At 38.0% G+C, this 24,891-nt stretch overlaps 1 protein-coding gene across 4 annotated transcripts in view; it reads right to left on the bottom strand.

The window, feature by feature from the left end:
* Positions 1–10,724: 10,724 nt before the first annotated feature.
* The window catches only part of KLF12 (KLF transcription factor 12), a 478,511-nt gene continuing 464,344 nt past the window's right edge, over positions 10,725–24,891 (bottom strand). For all 4 annotated transcript variants that reach the window (XM_057532951.1, XM_007186207.3, XM_007186206.3 and 1 more), the window contains exon 8: positions 10,725–21,698. In XM_057532951.1, coding sequence (XP_057388934.1) covers positions 21,517–21,698 — 182 coding nt within the window. In that variant the 3' untranslated portion in view covers positions 10,725–21,516. The remainder of the gene's footprint in view (positions 21,699–24,891) is intronic.

The raw sequence follows: 24,891 nt of genomic DNA, 5'->3' as shown, positions 1-24,891 counted from the left end.
TTCTTCAGAAAAAAAATGTTTTGAGTATGTGTGTGTGTTTTCTTTATTCATTGTACAACTCAACATCTTTTTTTTTTAATACAGAGAAGAGGTGTTTGGGGGTATTGGATTTTGTACGCTGAATAAATGTGTTTGACATACCTGAAAAAATTTTCTACAGCTCTACAGCATGAAAATTCATCCCACTGAATTTCAGCTTATTAATATTATCACACTGAACATTCTGTTCAAGGATGGAAAAAAAAATTGTGTTTCCCAAATGACAGACACTGAGTGTTAAGGAAGTTAAAAAGGACACTGAATGAATGTATTCATAAACTCATAAATATGACTTTATTTTTCATATATATAAAATCTGAACTCTGTTTTGTGATGCAATATTTCTAATGTAAATATTCCTGGCAAGATATTAGCAGTTTTTTTTTTTAAGTTTTTAATAATCCTTTTGCTGCTTTGACCAGTTCTCAACCACTCCCCTGAGGGACATTCAATTCTCCTAGAAAAAAGAACAGGAGTTTACAGAAAAAAAAAAATACAGTTCTCCTAACCTGTGCTTTTGCATTTCTAGTCTTCCTCCCATTTGCTCTTTTGTTAAAAAAAAAAAAAAGGCATTTGATAGCAGTTTGCAATCAAATAGCAGACTGAGTAGTGAAAACTATCAAATCAGATTTGATTTGCCCAGAACTCTCAAATAAGAGACATACCTTCAGTGAAGTAATTTGTAGAAAACTGATTTTCTAAACATTTTCCCATCTGTGTGTTGGATGGAATAATCCACCTGGGTATTAGATTGCATGGACTCCAGTGCATGAACGTGTATTTTGACAAATCCTCCTACTCAACAGGGACTAAGCAGATGAGTGACACGTCCTTTACTTCTTAGGCAAACTCACCCTGAGCAAAATTATAAGCCAGAAAAAGATTATTTTCCAGGGCTCTTGTCTCTCCTTCATGAACCTCTGCACAATTCTCTCTTTACCCCTTGCCACTTCTGTAACTCCCAGCCACCGCAAGCAACCACAATGACCACCACAAAAAGCACACAATCACACGAGGGAGGTGTTTGTACTAACTTCATTCTCCTTCTTAATCTAAACCTGCTCTTGTAAATACATCTCCAGACTCATTAATATTAAGGTGTGACTGTTGATAAGGCCACCACTTTTGCTCTTCAGGCTTATTTGGTAAGTGATTAGAAACCTTAGGGGAATAAATGAAGTCTAATGGGTAATTTCAAACACCAAGTGCATAAATAGAGAATATATGTACTGAGGAGGTGGGCTAGAAGGGGTATTTTTAGCTGACCCCCAAATAAAGTAGCTAATGATCTGTGTATGCTTAAGGCAGATACCCTTTCATACTTAAATAGCTGTGATCTCCTTTGTTCCAACATTTCAAGCCCGCACTCACAAAATAAAATATCACCTTTACCTTCCTGGAGATCGCAGGGAGATGGCCCCAAACTCTGCAGAAGACAATGATAATGATAAAGGGATCTTTGCTGTGGGTCTGATTGACAACACGGGCGTTCTAAGGGCAGGTTATCCTGAGAGAGGGAGAGGGACTGAGCCACCGTGTGTTCGCTCTTTTAAAGTTCACAAGACGGATAAGTTACTCCCACTCCTCTGGGGAGGAAACACAGAGGGGTGGGGAATGGCTGGAGTCGATCTTGCTGAACTTTCCTTCCTGTGGAGTGAAGTGGAAATCTCTTCCCTTTATGAACTTGAGGAACGGGGAATGACAACAAAGGCTGACTTTGGGCAGGCTCTGCACTGTCATTTTGTATATGTGATCCTGTTTATACCTCACAACACCCGAGAAGGCGGTGTTTTCTTTACCCCCAATGTTAAGATGTGTCTCCTTAGGCAAGGAGATTGCAGGCATCACTCTGCCAGTAAACTGAATAACCAATATCGAAAAACACTCCCGTCTGACCTTAACACGAATACTCTTTCCACCGTGCCAATATTTTAAATATCTTCAACCTCTATGACACAAATGAACTTATCTACAAAACAGAAACAGACTCACAGACAGAGAACAGACTTGTGGTTGCCAAGGGGGAGGGGGGAGGGGGAGGGATGGATTGGGAGTTTGGGGTTACCAGATGCAAACTATTATATATAGAATGGATAGACAACAAGGTCCTACTGTGTAGCACAGGGAGCTGGATTCAATATCCTGTGACAAACCATAATGGACAAGAATATGAAAAGGAGTGTGTATATATGTATAACTGAATCACTTTGCTGTACAGCAGAAGTAAATGCAACATTGTAAATCAACTCCACTTCAATAAACTAAATTTTAAAAAAACCTTCAACCTTCTGTAACAAAGACTAAGGTCGTAGCTCCACCAGTATATTTTGTCAAAAGTTTCTTTCTTAACCTCTGTCCTTAAAACACTCACAGTTCCAAACTTCTACCTAGATCCTCTGGCACAAATGGAGAAGAATTCATACAATTTTGGTAGGAAGTCTTTTTTTTTTTCTCATCATGGAATCGAAAATGCCATCATTACACCATTTATCAACAACCGACTGAGGCCAATCTCAGTCTTCTTTACATTTATATCAAACATGTCCTATTTGTGAATTGATTCCAACAGCCAGTGGCATTATTTTCAATCTAAGGTAGAGGAATCTTTCATTGATAATACATTCAAAAGAAGTAGGACTCTAAGAAATATGATGGGAGGGTCCTTTAGTTGATAAGGAAGTGAAGAGATGCCAAACACCAGTGCCTATGTGAAGCGTTACGGAGCCGTTAACCTTGAGACTTCACTGTATGTAAAGATTAAACTGCAATTTCTGGTTAGCAGATTTATAGAGCTTTACAAATACCTTGGTTTCACTGTTTGTGCTTTTATCTACTTCTGGATTTTATTACTGCTTTCTGTCCAGTGATAGTCTTTATATACACAGAATGCCAAGAGATTAAGCAGTGAAAAGGAGTCAAAAGGTTTCCTTTGTCATCTTTGATGTCTTAAAGGTCTTGATAGAGAGATGCACCTTCCACCAGTTAGAGATCCATCTCCCCTGCATGGGTGACAAAATTTTCATAAATCAGTCTCTACAAATAAAGGTCAAGAAAATGTTAAAATAGTAGCTCTCCAGGGTTATGGTGGAAAATAACTAGTCCCTGATTAGCAATTCACTGCATAGGCACAAAATCAAATTAAATACTTTATATGATACAGTCAGCATGTTGGTAAATAAATATATCATAGTTATATATCATTAGAAAAGGGACTATGGTTATGGTTTTATGTGAATAAAGACAGCCACATCAGTGTAGAAAATGAATTTTTAAAAAAAGAAATGCAAAATTTTTAGACCCCATCTGGGCTGAATGATTCTAATATTACAGAATCTTTCACAAAAGACAGGAAATGACAATGTTAGCACAAAATACATTAATATTGGAAGAAGAAAGAAAACATCCATTAACAATGTGAAGAGGTGGCCTGTTCCTACTTGCCCCGGCTATGAGGAAGTATTGTGTATGCTCGGGCCTTCATGCTCCTGAGTTGTCTACTGTCACAGGGGCAAGCTACCAAGCCACTTGAATGCTATGACTTGAAGGAAAACGACATTTCTGACTAGAAAATTGTTTCTCAGCTACAGTTCTACCTGCTCAGCAAAAGCATAATAGTCAACGCATTTTTTTTCACTTGAAGAAAACAATTTATTTTTTGATTGCAGTGAATTCTGTATACCAGCTGTCATTCCGAGTTTCAAAATTCTTTATTATATAATATGTTTTTAAAACCCAACCCTAATCAAATGATCAAGTGAAAGCTATTTCTAAACAGAGACTCATACATGAGGTATGGTATCAATTTAGGGCTTACCGAATGTGCGTTTTTTTAAAGGATTTCTTTGGAAAGATGCAAAAGTATTAAAGTCACAGAATTAAAAGACTTTTTTTTTTATTGTCATAAGACTCTGTGGATTGAAATGATGAAAAGGTAATCAGATGCTAATAAGCGTGGGCACTGGCAGAGAGTCTGAGCAGAAACTTTTAGGTAAATTGGCACCTTGTAATTTTCACAATATTTGAAAATTTCAAAATATTCTCTCCCTATAAAGTGCTTGGTGAGTTGATAAAATTCTATTTTCTAATTTTTGAAAAAAGGAATTTTATACTTTATAATTTTATACTTATACTTTACCATAAGCCCATAAGTGTATATATATATATATATATTCCAGTGAAAGATTACAGAATACAATTTGATAAGCCTCCACTGATGTTAATTTTGACATGTGAATAAGTTTTAAATTATCAGTTATTTTATTATGCTCCTTCTTTAATGGAAAACCTAATATATTTGTGTGTGTGGAAGTGTGTGTAAGGGAGTGCATTTAAAATATGACCTAATTTTCAAAAAATTTATCAAAACATTCATTTTTAGGAATAATAATATTACTCCCTATTGCCTAAATAATAAAAGCCAAAGTCCACAATTTAGCCTTTATGGTCCTCTGTGATCTAGTTCAAAAATACACTTTCAATTTTACTGTTTCTATTCCCTCATTAAAATCCTATTTGTAAACTGGATCATTTATGTAGCCATCAAATATTTATCGAGTGCTTACCACGTTCCAAGCTTTGAGACCCAAAGATCAATAAGGCACAATTTCTACTTTCAAACAGCTCACAGTCGAGCAAAGAAGAAGATACATAATCAGCTACTTACAGTATTAAAAGTACAATATTTGACGTGTGTTAAAGGCACAAAAGGAAATGTCAGTCCCTTCCTGGATGGATAGATAACAGACTTGGGGAATATTATATAGGGGGAGTAATGAGTAAATTAGAATTCACCAAATTGACACACAGAAAATGAAGCTCTGTACACAGGCACACAAGTTTGAGATAGGAATGTAGATCTATTCAAGTACAGATGTTTGACTATTTCTGGAACAAAGAGTGCAGGGGTTCACCATCTTCCAAATGCCATGTATCCATGAAACCCTTTGTTTATGGCTCATCCTGCCATTTCTGCAGACTAGAGTAGACAATGTTGGTTGCTTATGGGAACCTAATAACTATGACATGACCTTGGACCAGAGTTGTTCAAACTTGGTACTACTGAGAGTTTGGACAGAATTCTTTGTTATGGGGGACTGTCCTGAACATTGTAGGATGTTTAGTAGCATTCTGGGATTCTAATCACTAGTTGCCAATAGCATCTTCACTCCCAGTTGTGATAATCAGAATTGTCTCCAGTCATTGCTAAACGTCATGTGGGGGAAAAAATTGTCCTCAGTTGAGAATCACTGTCTTAGATTTGTGTGTCCACATAATCACTTTAATATTGGTAAGGGCTATAACCCTACTAGATAGGAATGATTATAAGAAAACAAATTATCACATTCAAAAGTCTTTAGGACTGTAAACAACCTAACTTTATACCTAAAGGAACAAGAAAAAGAAGAACAAATAAAACCCAAAGTTAGTAAAAGGAAAGAAATTATAATGGTCAGAACAGAAATAAATGAAATAGAAACTGAAAAAAGAATAGAAAAGATCAATGAAGCTAAGAGCAGTTTCTTTGAAAAGATAAACAAAATAGATAACCTTTAGCTAGACTCATCAAGAAAAAAAGAGAGGGCCCAAATCAATAAAATCAGAAGTGAAAAAGGAAAAGGTACAACCAACATCACAGAAATACAAAGGATCAAAAGTGATTGCTGTGAACAAATATATGCCAATAAAATGGACAACCTAGAAGATATGCACAAATTCCTAGAAATGTACAATCTTCTAAGACTGAGCCAGGAAGAAATATAAAATATGAACAGACTAATTACCAGTAATGAAATTGAATCACTAATTAAAAAAAAAAAACTCCTCCAAAGCAAAAGTCCAGGACCAGATGGCTTGACAGGTGAATTCAATCAAACATTTACAAAAGAGTTATCACCTATCTTTCTCAAACTATTCTAAAAAATTCAGAGGAAGTATTGCCTTTGAATTCATTCTACAAGGTATCAACACCCTAATACCAAAACCAGACAAAGATATCACAAAAAAGGAAATTACAGACCAATAACACTGATGAACATAGATGCAAAAATCCTCAACAAAATATCAGCAAACCTAATCCAACAATGCATTAAAAGGATCACACACCATGATCAAGTGGGATTTATCCCAGGGATACAAGGATGTTTCAATAACTGCAAATCAATAAATGTGTTACACCATACCACGTTAACAAACTGAAGAATAAAAATCATATGATCATCTCAATAGATGTAGAAAAAGCTTTTGATAAAATTCAACATCCATTTATGATAAAAACTCTCAACAAAGTGGGTATAGAGGGAACATACCTCAACATAATAAAGGCCAATTATGACAGACTTACAGACAACATCATACTTGATGGTGAAAAGCTGAAAGCATTTCCTCTAATATTAGTAATAAGACAAAGATGCCCACTCTCACTCATTGTACTCAATATAGTATTGGAAGTCCTAGCCACAGCAATCAGATGAGAAAAAGAAATAAAAGGAATTCAAATTAGAAAAGAAGAAATAAAACTGTCACGATTTGCAGATGACATGATACTATATATAGAAAGACACCATCAAAAAACCATTTGAGGGACATCCCTGGTGGCGCAGTGGTTAAGAATCTGCCTGCCAATGCAGGGGACACGGGTTCGAGCCCTGGTCTGGGAAGATCCCACATGCCACGGAGCAACTAAGCCCATACGCCACAACTACTGAGCCTGCACTCTAAAGCCCACGAGCCACAACTACTGAAGCCCGCGTGCCACAACTACTGAAGCCCGTGCGCCTAGAGCCCATGCTCTGCAACAAGAGAAGCCACCGCAATGAGAAGCGCGCGCACCACAATGAAGAGTAGCCCCCGCTCGCCACAACTAGAAAAAGTCCACGCACAGCAATGAAGACCCAACGCAGCCAAAAATAAATAAATTTATATTAAAAAAACCATTAGAACTAATAAATGAATTCAGTAAAGTTGCAGGATACAAAATTAAAATACAAGAATCTGTTGTGCTTCTATACACCAACAGTGAACTACCGGAAAGAGAAATTAAGAAAACAACCCTATTTACAGTTGCATCAGAAACAGTAAAATGCCTAGGAATAAATCTAACCAAGGAGGTAAAAGACCTGTAGTCAGAAAAGACACTGATGAAAGGATTGTAGAAGTTTGGTGAATCCAAAATCTGACGGGGTGGGCTGGCAAGTTAGAGAGTCAGGGAAAAGTTGCAGTTCAAGTGTAAACGCGTTTGCTGGCAGAATTCCTTCTTTCTTAGATACAGTCTTTGTTTTATTAAGGCCTTTAGCTGATTGAAAGAGGCCCATCCACATTATGGAGGTTAATCTGCTTTACTCAAAGTCCACTTATTTAACTGTTAATCTCATCCAAAAAACATCTCACAGAAACATCCTCAATAATGTTTGAACATATATCTAGGCACCATGGCCCAGCCAAGTTGACACATAAAATTAACCACCACAATGGAGAAATTGCTCAGTGTGAGAAATTAGCGCACCTGGATTTGCCATGGGAGATGTTGGGCAGGAGAAAAAGAGAGAGAGAGACCAGTCAACTAGAGGCTTTCAATCTTTATTTTTTACCTTGTGCCTTGTCACATGCATGCTCTTGTGTACATAACCGAAACAAAAGCTACGCTTCATCTCCTCTCTTTCTTCTCTTCCCTTTTCTTGCATTCCATTCCACCCCATTCCATCCTGTCCTATACCATCCCATTCTATTCTTTATTTAATTTTTGAAAATTTTCATCTTGACCCAGTAAATGGATTTCATTGCCACTAATGGATCACAAAACTTCAGTGTGCAAACAAATGAATGTATAATTTACACGTGTGTGTGTGCGTGCACGCATGCATGTGTGTGCGTGCATGCGTGCATGTGTGTAGTAAATCAAAGAAGAAGCTGACAGGTCAGAAAACAGAGACAGCACGCTTTAGACCTTGAAATGATCCATAAACCAAGAGAATGAGGTGATTGTGATGATGCGAGCAGCCTTGCCTCCTTTACCCCCGGGGGCTGCACATGCCCTCAAAGTTCACGGAAATCCTGGGAAGGGCTTTGGTCTTTCACTGGGCATGGAATTAGGGATCTGAGCAACTGCATGCAAGAGAGATCTCAGGGGACATGGAAGCCCCGCTGATTACCTGTGTTACAGAAGCTACTCTCTCTGCATTTAACCTTTCACAACACCTTAGCCGGTTCTGGTGGTACTTATCCATTTATATTTTATACTATAGAAACTGTGTATTTATCTACTCCAATAGGTTGTAACCTAGTTTCAGTCAGGCATCATGTCTAAGGTACAATTTTTATATTCCATATTGATTAGTATAATACCTACACGGAGTAATAACTCAAATGTGTGCTTTATTTTATGCATGTAAAACTTTTTACTAGCAATCATAATAACATTGACTTGTTATGGGTGGCTGAATAAACAAACTGTATGAAATCTCCTAACCATTCTCCTATGTTTTAGATATAGCAAATATAATTTAAGTTCTCACTTAAGTTACAAAATATTTTTTCATATATATATATATATATATATATATATATATATATATATATATATTACAAAAGAATCAACATCAATGCGCAAGTGACCGTGTGGATTCATGCTGAACATATTACAAAGCAGTGGCTCCAAATTAGCCATGAAAGGTGAGGCAGCGTTCAGCAATGGAATGTACAGTCCCTACTAATGTAAGCTTTAAGGGCCCTGAGGATGATCAATTATGCTAACCCTTCATGACCACATCTACCTCATGAATTGGTCTCTGGTCAAGCTGAAGAGCTCAGAGGAGTCTGGGGCACAGCAAGGCTGCCCTTGAGATGTTTGAACTGACCTGAGTCTTTGGTACAGTCTGAAAGCTCTAAGGGATCTGGACATCACAGTAGCTCATGGCACAGACTTACAGTGCCCTGCAATCCTCTCCAAGGTAATGGATTACAATGTATGCATGTAAACTGTAGCTCTAATAAAAGGGGGCATCATGATGGCTATATATATTTTTAAGCAGTTCTGGAGCATTCCCTGAGTGAACCTGTTTTTAGCATACCTGCTTAAGTCTGATGTTGTTGATATTATCCTGGCCTCATAAAACTGAGTTACACACACACACACACACACACACACACACACATGAATTTACCACAGTGAAACTGTAAAAGAGAAAGATCATGTAAAAGTTGTTCCTGTATAAGGAAAATGTATTTTATTTTAGAAATAGACAATCATTCAAGTGTATGGGCTGTGTAGGTGTTCATTGGTGAATTTAGACTAAACAGGAAGTGACATAAATTATACTTATTACACTGCTGGGAGAGAAATATATTAAATCCAGGCAGCACTCGGACAAAGCACAAAGAACTCATTGTGTTGAAGGAAATCATGCAACTTTGGTGGGAAGACAATGTACTATATGGTATGAAAACCATCAGTGGCCTTTTGGGACTGAAACAATTTTTTAGGGAGTATAATTTTGTTCTAGCACTGAAATATTTTTCTTTTTTGATAAAGCTCCAAGGTATTCTAATCTTAATCACATTGTTAATTCTATACTTTTAACTCTTTCATGCTGTTGCTTTGTAGTCATTAACGTGGAGAGAAACAGAAACGTTGAAACCATCAATGCTCAGATTAGATATCTCAGCTATGGCAAAACATCCAGAGTAAATGTAAGAACTGAGGAAGTTTCAGAATTATCTAGCACCCATATAATTCCACCTATTGTTGAAGTATCCAGGAATCACTTGGTAGAAGAAACAATGACAAATAAATTACCTTGAACGTAGAATAGTATTGGGTGATCTATTCCATGAGATTTGCTTCATTGGTCTATGCTTATGACAAAGTTTCCTAAGGCAGACTGGAAAACAAAAAGAACAAAGCTGTAGAGCTGGCTTAGCTGCTTGTGTGGCCTCAGGAAATCAGGCCAAAGACATGTAAATCTAATGTCCAAGTTCCCACTTTGTTACAAAGTCACATCCAAAAATGAAGTAACTGAATGAATTAGGTTCAGCCTTACAAGTTACTACCATGCTTCACCAGAGTGTTAAACAAGATAGACTATCCTAATTTATTGGCTTTTGCCTGAATGGATTATTTCTAAAATGGCACGACTAAAATATTCATAAATAGTTTAGTAAAAAATGTACTTACAGTTTGTTGCCTCAGGTGTCAAAGAATCTTATCATCATTTAGTGAGTGATTTCTTCTGTAGAGTTGGTGTTGTGATCACCATGAAAGTGCCAAGGAAGCTCGCCCTGGGAGAGGAATCACTCCCTTAGGACCCCTTCAGATGCTCAAAGCAACCAGGTTTGGGAAAGTCAAATATACAGTGCACTGAGCCTTCCAACCTGCATGGAAGGAGCAGCCTGGATGGAGTGCAGCGTGATGTGCAGCCCTCATGGCTCTCCTTGCACAGCGTCTCTGAGTGGCACCCGGTGATTTCACAGAACTCAAAGTCCATTTACAAATGGATTTGAGTCAGGAATAAAGTGAGTCAAAATCAATTTCAATCTCTGATTCTTATGAGTTATTAAACTACACTACAGTTTGCCAAGTATGAAGAATAGCATTTATTGGATTTATTTTTATTTATTTGTACATACATCATCAAAGGTATTTGTCGAACATTTCTATGATATTCATCACTACTTATTCTCTCTACCATCTGGACCCCCTGCTCCCCACCTTCCATCCTTTCTCCATCCCCTTAACTCATAACCCTTCAGTAGCCTAAGACACCAGTCCTGGAACCAGACTGACTGGGAAAGTTGCCTGAACTCATTACTTTACTTTTACCTCTGTAAAATTAGGATAATAACAGAACCTAACTCAGGATTTTGGTAATGAATAAAGGGAGCAAATATAATACTTAGAACACTGCCTGGCATCTAGGAAGTACTCAAATATTGTTTTATCATCTTCTTATATAATCGTTAGTAGCATTTACTACCATTCTCATTGTTGAATGGATTTTTCTAGTAGGTCTCCAATTGAAGGACACTAATAGGAGGATACAGTAAGTCCCCTACATATGAACCTTTAAGTTTTGAACTTTCAAAGATGCAAACATGCGTTCGCATGTCGAATCACTGTGTCTGGCGTATGTTGACACGTGTGTGCATTCTCTACAAGTGGTTGTGCTTTTGTGTACTTTACTGTACAGTACTGAATAGAGTACAGTAGCACAGTATCTTTATTCCAAACCCAGGATCTCCGGAAGCAAGCGTAAAAGCAGTGGTGATATAGCTGGTACTACTGTACTTTTCAGGGTACTGTACTGTAAGATTAAAAATGTTTTATTTGTTGTGTTTGTTTGGTATTATAAATCTATTACAGTACAGTACTATATAGCTGATTGTGTTTGTTGGGTACCTAGGCTAACTTTGTTGGACTCAAGAACAAATTAGATTTACGAACGTGCTCGTGGAACGGATCTCGTTTGTATGTAGGGGACTTACTGTACTTAGATTTTTCAAGTGCTTTTTTTAGCAATTATTTAAAAGATAGTCTACTCATTAATGGTCTTATTTTCAAAAGCCTTATAATTGTTTTCTTAAAAAATTTACAGAAATAAACTAGCGTTGGCATGTGTTAGATGGATCATTCTACATTTAAATGATCCACAAAGTCTGAAAAATATTATAATTCATTCAATTACAGAGATTTAATTTTAGGCTCTGAAAAATATCTTTTTTTCATATCACTTCATATTTCTGGACCACTTTTTAGTTTTACATTCATTAAAATATTGTTAAGAATCCCTCTTTAGGTCCTGGTTGTTATGAAATAAAACCCTGTTCATTTTTTAGTATAGAGGCTATCTTGTTCTGTGTTTTAAATTACTATACACAAATGGTAAAACTTTTCATAACAAAGGTTTAATTAGAATCGTTAATAACTATGATTTCCAAAGTGTCTGGATCAGCCTTAGTAATAATTAAGGAGTTTCGTTCCATACAAAATGCTTTATTTAACCTTCATGCCTTCATTCAGATAATTATACAAATGCATACAGTTAAAGGTTTAAACTCTATTTCGGTTCACAGCTCAATTCATAGGAAAGTTGAATACAGAAAAGCAATGCACCAACAGAATATGTCTGAGACACCATTAAAAACGATAACACTTGTTCATTTACATCTCTGAGAATAGACTGGAATAATCATCCTCTGAGAGAATCTCATTAGGAGGGTCTCCCTTTACGTTATCATAGGGCAAAAAAAAAAAAAAAAAAAAAAAAAATCACCATTTTACAGTAAAAGGAAAAAAGCTCTGAGTATATTTACAATACATACACTATACATAAATACAAGAACAACACTTACATAATATTAATAAACTTATAACAGGGGTTGCCTAAACACTACAGAGTATATAAATGCAGAGGAAACTATTGGGAAATTAGATCTTTAGATAAGCTGGAGAAATAAATTCATTTGCAATTAAAACTCTGAACAGAAAACCAAATGAAGATTTAAGAAATTAACACATTTGCTTGCCAGCATTATTTGGTGGGGGGGGGGCGGGTTTATCCTTTAATTCGGAGGACCTCCTCTGGGCATTCTAACTCTCTGGGGTCAGAGACCCAGGAGCCTTTTGTAAAATTACACCTGTAAAGTGAATCAGATGCAGCACATCTATTCAATTTGCTGTTCAGAGGCTTCAAGCCTAGAATAACTGTTTTGTAAACGAAAGGATGTTTTTGTATTTTTACACAGCTCTTGTAATCCAATCACCATGTATAATGAGCTAAGTGTCAAGGAAAAGGAAAAAGATGCCTGCTTGATTTGGCCAAAGATGATATTTTTCTTTATTCTCATGTGTTTTTTCAAATACCACCAAGAGATTTATTCAAAAGATGACGTTTGAATTGAATCCCACACACCAAGAGCAACGTCTAGACTACTACTAATTATAACTAAGTCGTTTTAAGTGGCAGGTGGGTATCTTAAACGTGGTCTGTTCTCATCGTTTCACAACACAAAGTTCTGAGTACATTCTTCTATGGACAAACATGAATTTGCTGGTTTCTCTTTTTTTTTTTTTTTTTTAAATGAGCATGTTATGATACACATAATTGCATTATGATACAGGATGACATAATACAGAAGACGATGTTTTCAAGCTGGTTTTGTAAGTAGTTATCTCACATCCACGGGGAGTTGGTTTGCCACGTGATGCAATGTGTCCCACACAGACATGAACAAAACAATACAGCCACCATTCCATGGGTCGGGGGCGGTGATGGTAATTTTTAAAAATGAGGTTTTAAACACAACAAAGTGTGGACAGACAAGTTGATAGGAAAGAGCCTTGAATATAGGCACCAGTGCCCCAGTTCAACAATACCCATCCAATGTAATCAAGTCTGAGGGACGAAATACATCCTGTAGTCTGGATGTAATTACAAAATTCTGTTATGGGAAAACTAGCAGGGCAAACACAAGGAGGACAAAAGCATTTCCTATAATGTTTTATGCTATATCTTAGGGGTATGAAATTAGCAGAAAGGGAAGATGTTGGTATGTCCCTAAAATATCCTACTTTTTGATTACTTGAGCATTTTGACTAGAATTTGACCCAAATTCTACCCTCCTCTTCACCTTCACTTGGAAAAAGCAAGATATAATAATTCACGCAAGGAGTCCATTCATTGGTTCTTGCTTTGCACAAAGGGCAGACTGTTGCCTCAAACATTTAAAATTTCTAGAGAAGTAATCCAGAAAGAAAAAGTACCGATGTGACTATTTTCACTATTCACCTCTTCTCAACTCACTTAAAGTTGTGGTCTTGTTGTTGAGAAATTATTGCTTGTGAAACCCAATTAACTGAGGAGAAAGTCCTTTTCCGCAGTGGGTTGTGTGCACACAGAACACTTGCTTTCAGCATGGAAGGGAATTTGTTTATACAGGTTTTATCTCTTCCCTCAGCCAAGTAACATGGAAAAAGATCATAATTCAGGAGATTCATTTTCAGAAAAAGAAACACCATGAGAAATGACATTCTCTTAATGTCTTCTAAGTCCATTAGTACTTCCATAAATCAATACTGTCAGAGACCTTGTTCTACATAGAAAAGGGGGGTCAGGGTCATTTCTCTGAGGTTGGACAGCTTCCTACGTAAAATTCAATTAAACTAACAACAATACTACAAACAAATTATTTATAAGGCTACTGAAAACATTCCAAGGTGGTACTGTTAGGTGAGAAATCTGAAAAGGAATTTTCCGTTCTCTCTTCTTGCTCATCATCTCAATGTTCAACATGGTCTCCCCATTCACCACCGCCAAGAGTGGGCTCTGTTATTAACGACTAGTTCCATGGAGGTGAACGTTTCAAATGTAACTTAAACATACTCTAGAAGGTCTATACAAGTGGAAAGCCTTTTAGTAAACCTACAAAGAAATATGCAGAATCGAGAAAACCTGCTCTGTCGAAAATGCTACAAAGTAGGGAAGGGTTTTGATGATTTCGGGATCTCCAGGCCAAACATTTTAAGAGGCGGGTGACAAGTTCAGGGAGACAGCTGGCTGGTACTGTTTGTTTATAATAATCCTCCATGTGTGACTTCCCAGGAGAAGACTGATTTCAAATATGATGTACCACTGTTAAATCACGTGCTGTATCGTGTCCCTATTATCTTATTCGGAAAATACGATGATACACGTCCATAATAAAACTACTTAAGAGTTAGATATGGAAAGGTGGCTTCTGGGAACACACGTGCTGTGGTGCTCTGGGAAGAATACAGGCGTCAGAGCCAGAGAGAGGTAATGTCACATTCCCACTCTGTCGCTCACTATTTCTGTTTGTGGACAACTTAGCCACCTTCTCTGTGTCTCAGCTTTCCACCCATACAATCTAGCACTGTTGTACAGATTAGAGGTAACATGTCTAAAAATTGCCTAGTATAGTGCTTGGCACATAGTAAGGGTTTACTAAAGAATAGCTATTCTTTTCATGGTTTGCTGAACTTTTGACCTTTCAAGTTCTTTTAGTTCTTTCAGACAACTTGCAGAAAACCGCCCAGTCAGAAGACTTGCCTTCAGTGAGATTATGGAATCCAGCAACTTTCCTTTGACACTTAAATGGTTATTTTACACCCTATCCTGGCATATTTCCTTCTTTCCCTTTTTTTCTGAAATGCAGAGGAGGAAACGGGAGATGGTTTTCTAGGCCTGTGATCTGGTTCTGGAGAACAGTGCCCATCGTGGTAGTCTTCACTGTCTAAAGCCTGAGTGTTTAATCACAGTTATACTTTTAAAACTGCTCTTACCAAATGTTTGGCTCTGAAAGAATATAATTTTATTGATACCTCTCAATAGGTTGTTTGGGTGGATTTGTGCTCTGAGATGGTGAGGCCGGTGAATTTCCAGGGCTCTTGTCTATTCATATCATCTCCTCATATATTTCTATTCACGACTCCACTTTTAGCAGTGAGATAATGATAGGAAAATATTGTGAAGTTCTGAATGTAAATCTGGTCATTTCCAGGACTAACTGTAAAGCTTAGTCAAAGATTAGGCTTACTAAATGTCAGTCATACCTTTGTAGGCTTTTTTGGGAGAAATGATGGTGTCAGTATTCACTCCAAAATGGTTCTTACATGATAACAGGAAATATTAGGGGAAAGGGATATGAAGAAATGTAAAGATGGATTTGTGCAGTTGATATTAGTGAATAAAATAAAGGAAAACAAACAAATATCTCTAGTGTTTTGCTCTAAATAAATTGGCTTTTCTTAACCGAGCAAAACTTTTTGAGCCACACACAAGTGCTTCATAAGATTAGGGCAAATCACAGTGAAGTTTTCATCTCAAAATTATAAATGCCATGTGCCAGAGTATATATTGGAGATAATCATAAAGTTCAGATTTGCATTCTTCCGTTTCGTAGCTTAGAAAGATTAAGAAATGTTAACATAAACAAGATTAGGTATATTTAAAACACACCAAATAATTTTTGAGGGAGTATGTGAACAGATTCAATTTACTGTGTGCATATATTTACTCTGTGTGCATGTGTTCGCAAAGGTGGAGGGAAAACCCAGTCTGATGAAGAATTATTGCTGTGTAAAAGTATAGGAATATCTCATTGGTCATAATGTTTATTGACAGGCACTTTCAGCTTTTAATTCATTTCTGAAAATTGGCATTAGCTTATTCCTACTGCCAGTACAGATTCATTTCACATGTGGCCATACCCATAGCACTCACCTTGTCAACAGGTAGCTACTGCTAAAAGTATTCCCTCTGGGATTCAACAAGAATAAACACCTGTAGAGGGTGTTTGTTTCTTTTGATAGAGAACTACTTCATGGAGGAGGAAAGTAACTGAGAAAAGAGAATAATTGCTAGATGCTTCTATTTTAGCACAAGTAAAATCCTTTGCAGCTCTTTTTCTATTTTCAGGCAAAGACCTTTTGAGTTTGGAATCAGTTGGCTGCAACTTAAAATGACTTCATTGCGTTCTAAACCGTCCTGGCTAAATTGAGACAAGTGGCCACTCCATTTTGTCAGGAAGCACAAGGGCTGTGCTCTGACAAAGCAGAACAGAGTTCCCATGGCAATATCACTAATCGTGTGTAAGATACACAAGGCATATCTGAACAAGTTTTCTTTTTTTTTTATTGTGATGAAAACTAGAAGCTCTTTTTCCCAACATACTTCATCAAACTATTTACAACCTCTGTAAAATTTGTGAGTTTGAAAATACTTTTTCCACTATCACACGTTACGAATACAGTAAAATATCTTCACTCTATTTCTTTCAGATGCAGTATCCTCCTGTTTCATTTTCTTACGAAAATCTGAATTTCTATTGCAGTTGCACAGTATTTAGCATATTTAAAGTACCAATGGACATGGGTTGCTAAACAGACATTATTCTATAATGAAACTGTGAAAATATAGCATTTTAAACTTTTATGTACACTTCTTAACTATAAAATGCAGGCAAAGTCATATATAGCATTATAAGCTGATTCCCTAGTAAGGTAAATAACTTACATTTTCTAGACAGCATGGATTATTACAAATTCATTCTTTTAAAAAAGTTCTCTGTTGATATTTATTAGCCCCCTGGTTGCTGCATATACAGCTATGTATACAGGTGTGCATCTGTCGGGGGGCCTGTACATGTTAAGTGGAAGGCAGTGTGGAGATAAGGAGAAATGTGATATGGAAGACATGGTTTACCAAACCCCTTTTCTAAACGAAACCAAATCAAGTTGAAAGATTGTTTTCATGAGATGCGCTACCTCAGAAAAGTGGAAGGGAGAGATCTGATCAGTGAAGCTGTAGGATACATTTACCTCCTAAATTTATAGGCATTAATTAGTAAGGAGCAAAATCTGAGATTGGATTATGGACTAAGAGTATTAAGGCTTCCTGGGCCTATTATGATTCATAAGAGTTATCTCACGTTCAATCCCTTACACAAAGATCGTAACTCAACATATAATGAATGCTGGTATTCTTAACACTGCTTAAATTCTGTCAATCCTTACTGTAAATGTTAAGACACCTTTATAACAACATCATGGCTACATTTCTAAGCAGTTGTAACAATGTAACAAAGGCGTATTAATACATTTGAAGGCCTCACCTCACCAGATTTATTCAATTGCAGCTTTGATAAGTATAATAAAGTACAGAATAAGGAATACTGCATCTTTATCCATATACATGGTATCATTCTAATGAACTGATTTCAAAGTGCAGAATTATATTTATGTTTAAAACACAGATGGCAATTTGAAGTTAAAACAACTGTATAATATAATGAACACAATCTTTGTATAAGCTATTCCAAATTTCAACCATAATGAGAATGGCCTTTTCAATCATCTAGAACTGGCATTTGTAAACACTGTAGCATTTTGCAAGTTTTTCCCCCCCGACATTCCTCTTCCTATTTTCCACTTAAACTTTAAAGTGAATAAAAAGTGCTCTTTTTTTAAAAAAATGTGGTTTATGTTCAACTGCCTTTGAAAATAAATGTCCTATAGTGTTTTGTAAAAGTAATGCCAGGCAACAGTATAAATTTTATGGTAAAGCCATTAGGAATTTCAGTCTAAATGCCTTAATAGAACTTAAGACAAGTTATCAATCAGGCTCCTCAAAGTCCACACACAATTGATGGGATGGGGCTGGAAGTGGATGGGGAAGTGTGAATCTTTTCCCAAACAACCTAAGATCAGGATACAAGGAGGGAATCTATTGAAACCTCAAAGTCTGTAACTTTTAACTTTTCAAATAACATTAACTTCCTTGAAATCAACCTCTACAATGCAAAGAGACAGGTCAACTGTAGCTTCTCAAGCCATTGCAGCTACCTGTGTCTAAGTTACCAAACATGCACATACGCCCAGCTGCAAACTGAATAGCTTCAAATTTGAAACCAAAGAATGCTTCTAGTTAGAGAACAACTGAGAAGTCCTTTGGATTCTACTCCTTTTCTGTTGTTAATCATCTAATGTGCTTTTAAAAAGAGTCTAGAATGGACATAAGATAAAATAGAGTAGGCTTTTCCATGCCTGAAGTTATTCTTACTTAAAAATGTAATTCCTTCTCTCCCAAACCACCTTCCTTTCCACAGGGAAACACCTGTAGAAAATTCACCAAGGAGAATTTGTTATGTCCCAAGACAAGCCCCAGGTAAATTTCAGTCCTGCGACTAGATCAGCAACTCATTCACTATTTGTGCTTGGATCCCTCCTTAGAAGTATCAGTACATCAAAAGGGGGAAATGGCATAATGCTGACAGGTTCTATCAGTAAACTTACTGCCTCAGTTGGGTTGCCACTTTCAGCGGGTGAGCAGACAAGCTCACGTCCCTGAATTTTTCCTACGTTATTACAGAGGAGCAGCTCATTTCATTCTGTGCTAAATTTAAATCGAGCTGTCACTCAGGAGGCTCCCACTGCCTGTCAGTTCTATGGATTCTAAAAACCATTTCTACCTGTAATGTTCTCAAGATCTCTCAGCAGAGAACAGGATTGGCCCTTCTTACGAGAGCAGGCAGAATTAACTCAAGTCTGCCCTTCACCTCAGTGATTCACCTACTATCTGCCAACTTGGTTCCAGGACTAGCATAGAGGGCTGCACAGCTGTGTTCACCAAGCTCTGTGTTCATCATGCTCTGTGTTCTTTGCCACTGACCAGTAACCAACGTTGGCCTTTCTATTCAAAATAGTCACAGGCAATAAGAAGTAGGAGTTGCATACAGTACAGATAAAAAACTTTCCAGTTGGTACAAAAAACCCCACAAAAACCCAGTGCTTGGTGGGTAGTACACTCTTGTAGCTAAAGTAGCTATTTATCCATAGAATCGCAGCCCTTGTTGGAGGGAAACTGCCAATGAATTTTTCAGACCTGGCAGGAAATGTAGAGCACATATTTTTGAAGATAGAATTTGACCTGAAAATCATTATGCTGTTGCTTGAACATTAAAAAAAAAAAATTCCTTTTAATGCCATCCAACACAAATCATCCTTTTTCAATGTTTATAGTTTTTGCTTCACCAAAATAAGATTATCTGAATTAGAAGATAATCCTAAAACGGATAATTCTAGAACCAGAAATTATTTCAGAATGTTCACACCTTTAAAAATGAGCTAGTAATATTGTGAGGTTGATTTGTGCAATTCTCCAAATCAAGTGTTTGTAATTAAAATATATTGCAAAGGCCTATGCTGGCAACTTCTTATATCTAAGCTATAAAAAAAATCTTAATAATAACAACAACAACAATGACAAAAAAACCTCACCAAGCCCCTTAGCCACAGAAAGCTGAAAATACCCAGCTTTTAGTGGGGAAAAAATATGATAATTTTTCTGAAAGAATGCTCGTTGGTGATGTATTGCTTTGTTTACTATAGACTTTGCTAGTTGCAAAAAAGGCTCATAATTTTTGGGGGCTGACGGGACTATAATTTCCTCTCACCCTCAGCACACGATGGTTAGGTTCAATATCCCTGCAGATGCCATAGCAGAACCACTGGGTGCTCATACAGTTTAGAAAATGAAATCTGTAGAGAAGAACCTAGTGGAGAGTCACTTATCCTTGGCTCTCCAAGGGAGGAAACTAGCACCATGTCAGGCTTTCCTTGGGGAGCATTCCTTTCCCACTGACTTGGTTCCAAGAACTGACCCATTCACCCAAGAGTTAATTCCCTGCTATGCCTCCGTGGCCTTTCTAGTCACCACATAACTGTTTTCAAACAAGAAAAGGGGGAGCATAATCTTTAATTGTGGTCCTCAACCAAGCAGAACAACAAACAGCAGAAAGATTACCTCAGTGCTGCAAATGTAACCAAGACGTCTAAAATGCTGGGGTGTTTTTTCCAATCCCTTTAGTAAGTATGAAAATTGGTAACATGAGTCCTCAGTGAAGTTATTGTAGGCAAGTCCTTTTATTCGTTATTGCTTTTCTCCTCAAGAGGCGCATTATTTCCATCTCTGCTTTGTCTGATTTTTTCATGTTCACTGACTTTGCCTGGTCAGCCCCACCTCTTACCTTGGTGCCAGTGTGTCTAAGAAAGTTTCCCTCCCTCCCCCCGATTCCTTGTAATCAAATACTAGGGGCAGGAAGAGATGATGCCTAGGTGACAGAACACTGAATTTGAAGTGGGGCAGTAGTTTTTTTAGACAGGCTCTTCCTATTCAACTACAGAACGGCTCTGTGCCCGTCCATGCCGGGGCAGACACCGGGACTAGACTCCAACTGAAATGTCGCTGCCCCTCTGCTCGAACAGATGAACGAAACAGAAGCAGAACAAAACAAAAACGATCAACAACAAACAAATGAAAGAATCAATGTTGGTTTTCTCCAGGGCATGGATGGCAGAATGACAAGTTGCGGGTGATATCTAGTGGCGGCCATCACTATTGCAAAGGGCTGCCTGAGCACTCCTTTCTTTTCAGGTAATGGAACCTCTCCAACAGCTTCTTCTTTTCTACTTTCAGGCTGCTTGCTGGTAACAGATTGGAAGTGGGTTCTATCTTACTTAGACAGTAACTCAAACTTTTGTAAAAACGGGCTCAGGGGTGGGATGATGGGAGAATAATTCAAATTTACAAGGTCTTGCTCTAGCCATCAATTTGTGGTAGATGACCTTTAAAGTATCAATAACAAAACGTCTGACAGCTCAGAAAACGTACAAACTACAAACATCTCGAAATGGCAGAGGACACAGCACAGAAAACAATGCCTGTCTCTTCAGCATTTGTGTCACCGATCTCCCAGGCCAGCGTGAAGTTGTTTCTCGTGTAGTCATGATGGGGGTTACCTTCAGACCGAAAGGAGAAGTGTTACTACTTCTTTTTTCCTGCTCTGCTTTCAGACATCGTGGGATGGTGATGCCCTTTTGTGTTAACACTGTGAAGGGGATTCAGCCCTGCTGAATTGGGTGCCGCTAAGAGATCCAGCTCTTACGCTCAGCTGGACAGGTAGCTTTCCTCACACCAGCATATGCCTCCGGCGGTGCAGTGCCAAGTGATCTGACCGGGAAAAGCTGCGATCACAGTCTGCGCACTTGAATGGCTTCACTCCCGTGTGTTTGCGGTAATGCCTCGTCAGTTCATCCGAACGAGCGAATTTCCAGGTGCAGCCTTCCCAGGTACACTTGTAGGGTTTCTCTCCTGGAAGAAACAAAGGGACACACGCTTTGGTGCTCCATCATTTCTCCAGAAAAAACCATCCCAACATGATATTTGGGGAAATGACTGTTCTCGATGGAGTTTCCATTTGGTAATCCTTTGTTGGGAAACCTAATCACCCCACCAGCTGCTGTTGGGTCAGACAGGTGGGGTTTCAATTTCGTCTCTCTTGCTGTGACACTGGGCAGGTTAGTTAACACTTGCGTCCTCAGTTATGGGTAAGTTACTTTGCAGTCAAAATATCAAAAGGCATAGACTGATGGCTACTGGATATAATCACCATGGTAGACTGGAAAGGTGTGTTAGGGAGCTCTACCTAGGTTGACCGTGGCTCGAGGGCTAAAACTCACAAAGAATTATAAAGGGTAGTGATTTACATGTTTTGTTGCAATACTCCTCCAAAAAGTGTATCGCTTAGATGTTTAAAGGCTATTTTAGGGTACAATGTCCTTTTATCAGTCACACAAAATTTCATTAAAAGGTAAGCACTCTACCACCCCCAGAAATTAGGTATTAAGTACTTATTATTTATAAACATCTACTGTTAGTTTGTCTACTGGGAAAGAATCCTAGATACCTTAATAGTGCAAGTTTCAATATCTCCTTCAGTGATTTAAGAATTAGGGCAAGCCCTAAGGAATCATCAAGTTGGTCCTAGTGTTGAAACCCACAGTAAAAAGCTGTCTGAAGAAGTATGTAATTTGACCAGATCCCTCAGTCAACTCTTAAGGACAGTAAAATATGCAAAGGATTTGCTGGGAAAAGATATGCTATCCATTGTCCAAAAGAGCTCCCTGGGGGAATGGGACAATAGTTGACCTAGGTGTGCTTTTTCCTGGCTCTCATTCAGAATGGAAGCACTGTCCTCATGCAACCCCACAAGAACTGATCTCTCCTCTGCCGCTTCCATCCAGTAGCCAACGAAATGCTGCTTAGCCACACTTGGTGTCTGGCCAAAGGGCCCAAGACAGGGAAAGGAGCTATTTGCTGATCCCAATGAGAGGTGCAAAGTGAGTTTTGTTAAATCCACTTTACAGATGAGAAACCTGAGGTTCAATGGAGTAAAGTAACTTGCCTGAGGCCAGTAAATAGATGTGTTTGGTTCCAAATGCAGCGCTTTTCACTGTGTTCTAGGGGAGTGGATAATTCTTTCCCCATCTAAACTCTGTCACATCCTTAGACAACATTGATTCCACCTTCTTAGATACTTTCAAATTATTCAACTCCTATTTCTATTAAGTCGCCTACCACAATAGATGATACAGATTTTGTCTAGATGTCTTTCCCCTCTACCAGTTTCTGAATACGCAGAGATCAAGAATCACGCCTCTACTATTTCACTATCCTCAGAGCTTAAAAGTATGTGCCAAACAGTGTTTGAATAAATTAATAAAACTGCAGCACATGCTCACACAAAGGCGTGTACACAGGAAACTACTAAGCCCTGTAAATGAGATGTACAAGTGACGGGAAAACTAGACTGAACCAGACCCAGCAGTTTTTGTTCAACTGTTAAATAAACGTTAACTATAGAGGTCCTTTTAGGATCAAGTGGCCCTTTCACAGAAGTGAGTGAATAGTACAGCCCAATTAAATCTAGAAATACTGACGCACTAACTGTGGCCCACAGAAAGCTCCAGGTTACTCTGAAAGGGCTCCTGTCAGGTATATGCCTACTGACTGGATTAATCCAAAACCTCAACTTCTGACTCATTCTGGATGTCCTATGGAGACAAAAATCTGCATTTACAGGTGTCTACTGATCAGAATTTAACAGAAATTTTAAAAAATCAGCAAAACCCCTAACTTAAAAAGAATGGCAATCCACTATACAGTATATCCATGGCGACTGTTAAAATGCTTTTATTTACGTGTCATCACCATATGTTTTTTTTCTTGAAATTTACAACATGAGCATGGGTTTTAATAAGCTGAGCTTGATATAAATCATATCTTCAAAACACATCCATCTTTGGGGCACTGAGCTCAGCCAGTTGACTCCTTGTCACCAACAGGTATCTCCTAGTTATCTCCTGTGTTACTAAGGAACCAGCCACAGAGAGTATAGGCCTAAGAAGGAAAAAATAAAAGATTTTCTTAATTGGAGAAAAGCATTGCTCAGTTGTGTGTTAGGAGGACGTCTGTTTCTATCTTGGTGGGGAAGTGTCATCTGAGTATGACCGGGGTTAGAAAAGCTGCTGGACCCTCACCTTGGCATTGCAGATGGAGAGACAGGAAGGGGATCCATAGCTGGGATGGGCCCGGAAGTAAAGAGAGGCAATAGAAGGGGACAGGGCTTCAGTCTCACCTCAAGAAGTATGCTGGAGGCTGGTATGGCCACCGTAGGGACAGCCTGTTGTCTCAGGGGTTCTCTGAATTTCCTTGTACACCCAATTTTGGCACTTAATATTCTCCAATTTCTTCCTCCAAATTATAATAGAAATACTTGTACTTTCACTTCGGCTGTTTAATAATGGTAGTGGTGCCCTTTTCACTTGAAAATCTATAGCAGGGGTGGTAAACCGTGGCCCTCAGGCCAAATCTAGTCTGTGGTTTGTTTTCTGTGCAAGCTGCAAGCTAAGAGTAGTTTTCACACTTTTAAATGGTTGGAAAAAAAAAAAAAACCCAAAAGAGGGCTCTCTCGTGGCATGTGAAAAGTATATACTTTTCATGAAATTCAAATTTTAGTGGCCATAAATAAGTCTTTATTGGAACACAGCCACACTCATTTGTTTGCATATTGTTTATGGATGTTTTCCAGGGATGGAGGCATTGAGCACTGCAGTAGAGAATGTATGGCCTGCAATACCTAAAACATTTACTATAGAAGGCTGGCCAACTCTTGATGTAAGGGATGGGCACCTCAGCTTTTGGCAGGCTTCCTGATTATGTTAACTTAAGCAGGATATATAACACACCGTGTTAGTTTGGGATGGGTGGTTGAGGGAGTATTTTGGCTATAAGATAATCACTTATTCTTAACTCAGGCTCCTCGATTAAAATTCTAACTGTCCTCTTGGTAATGAATACACGTGATATTTCATGTCCGATGCTTTAAATAGAGAGTTCTGGACGAGGAGAAATAAGGGCTTCTCTGAAAAGGCTCATCCAATTCAGTCAGGGTTTTAAAAGTCTTCGGGATCTCCTCTGCTCACTATAAAAGCACAATAATGAG

The sequence above is a fragment of the Balaenoptera acutorostrata genome, chromosome 18 (assembly GCF_949987535.1).
Source record: "Balaenoptera acutorostrata chromosome 18, mBalAcu1.1, whole genome shotgun sequence".
Lineage (NCBI taxonomy): Eukaryota > Metazoa > Chordata > Mammalia > Artiodactyla > Balaenopteridae > Balaenoptera > Balaenoptera acutorostrata.
This window is presented reverse-complemented; position numbering and strand designations above follow the sequence as displayed.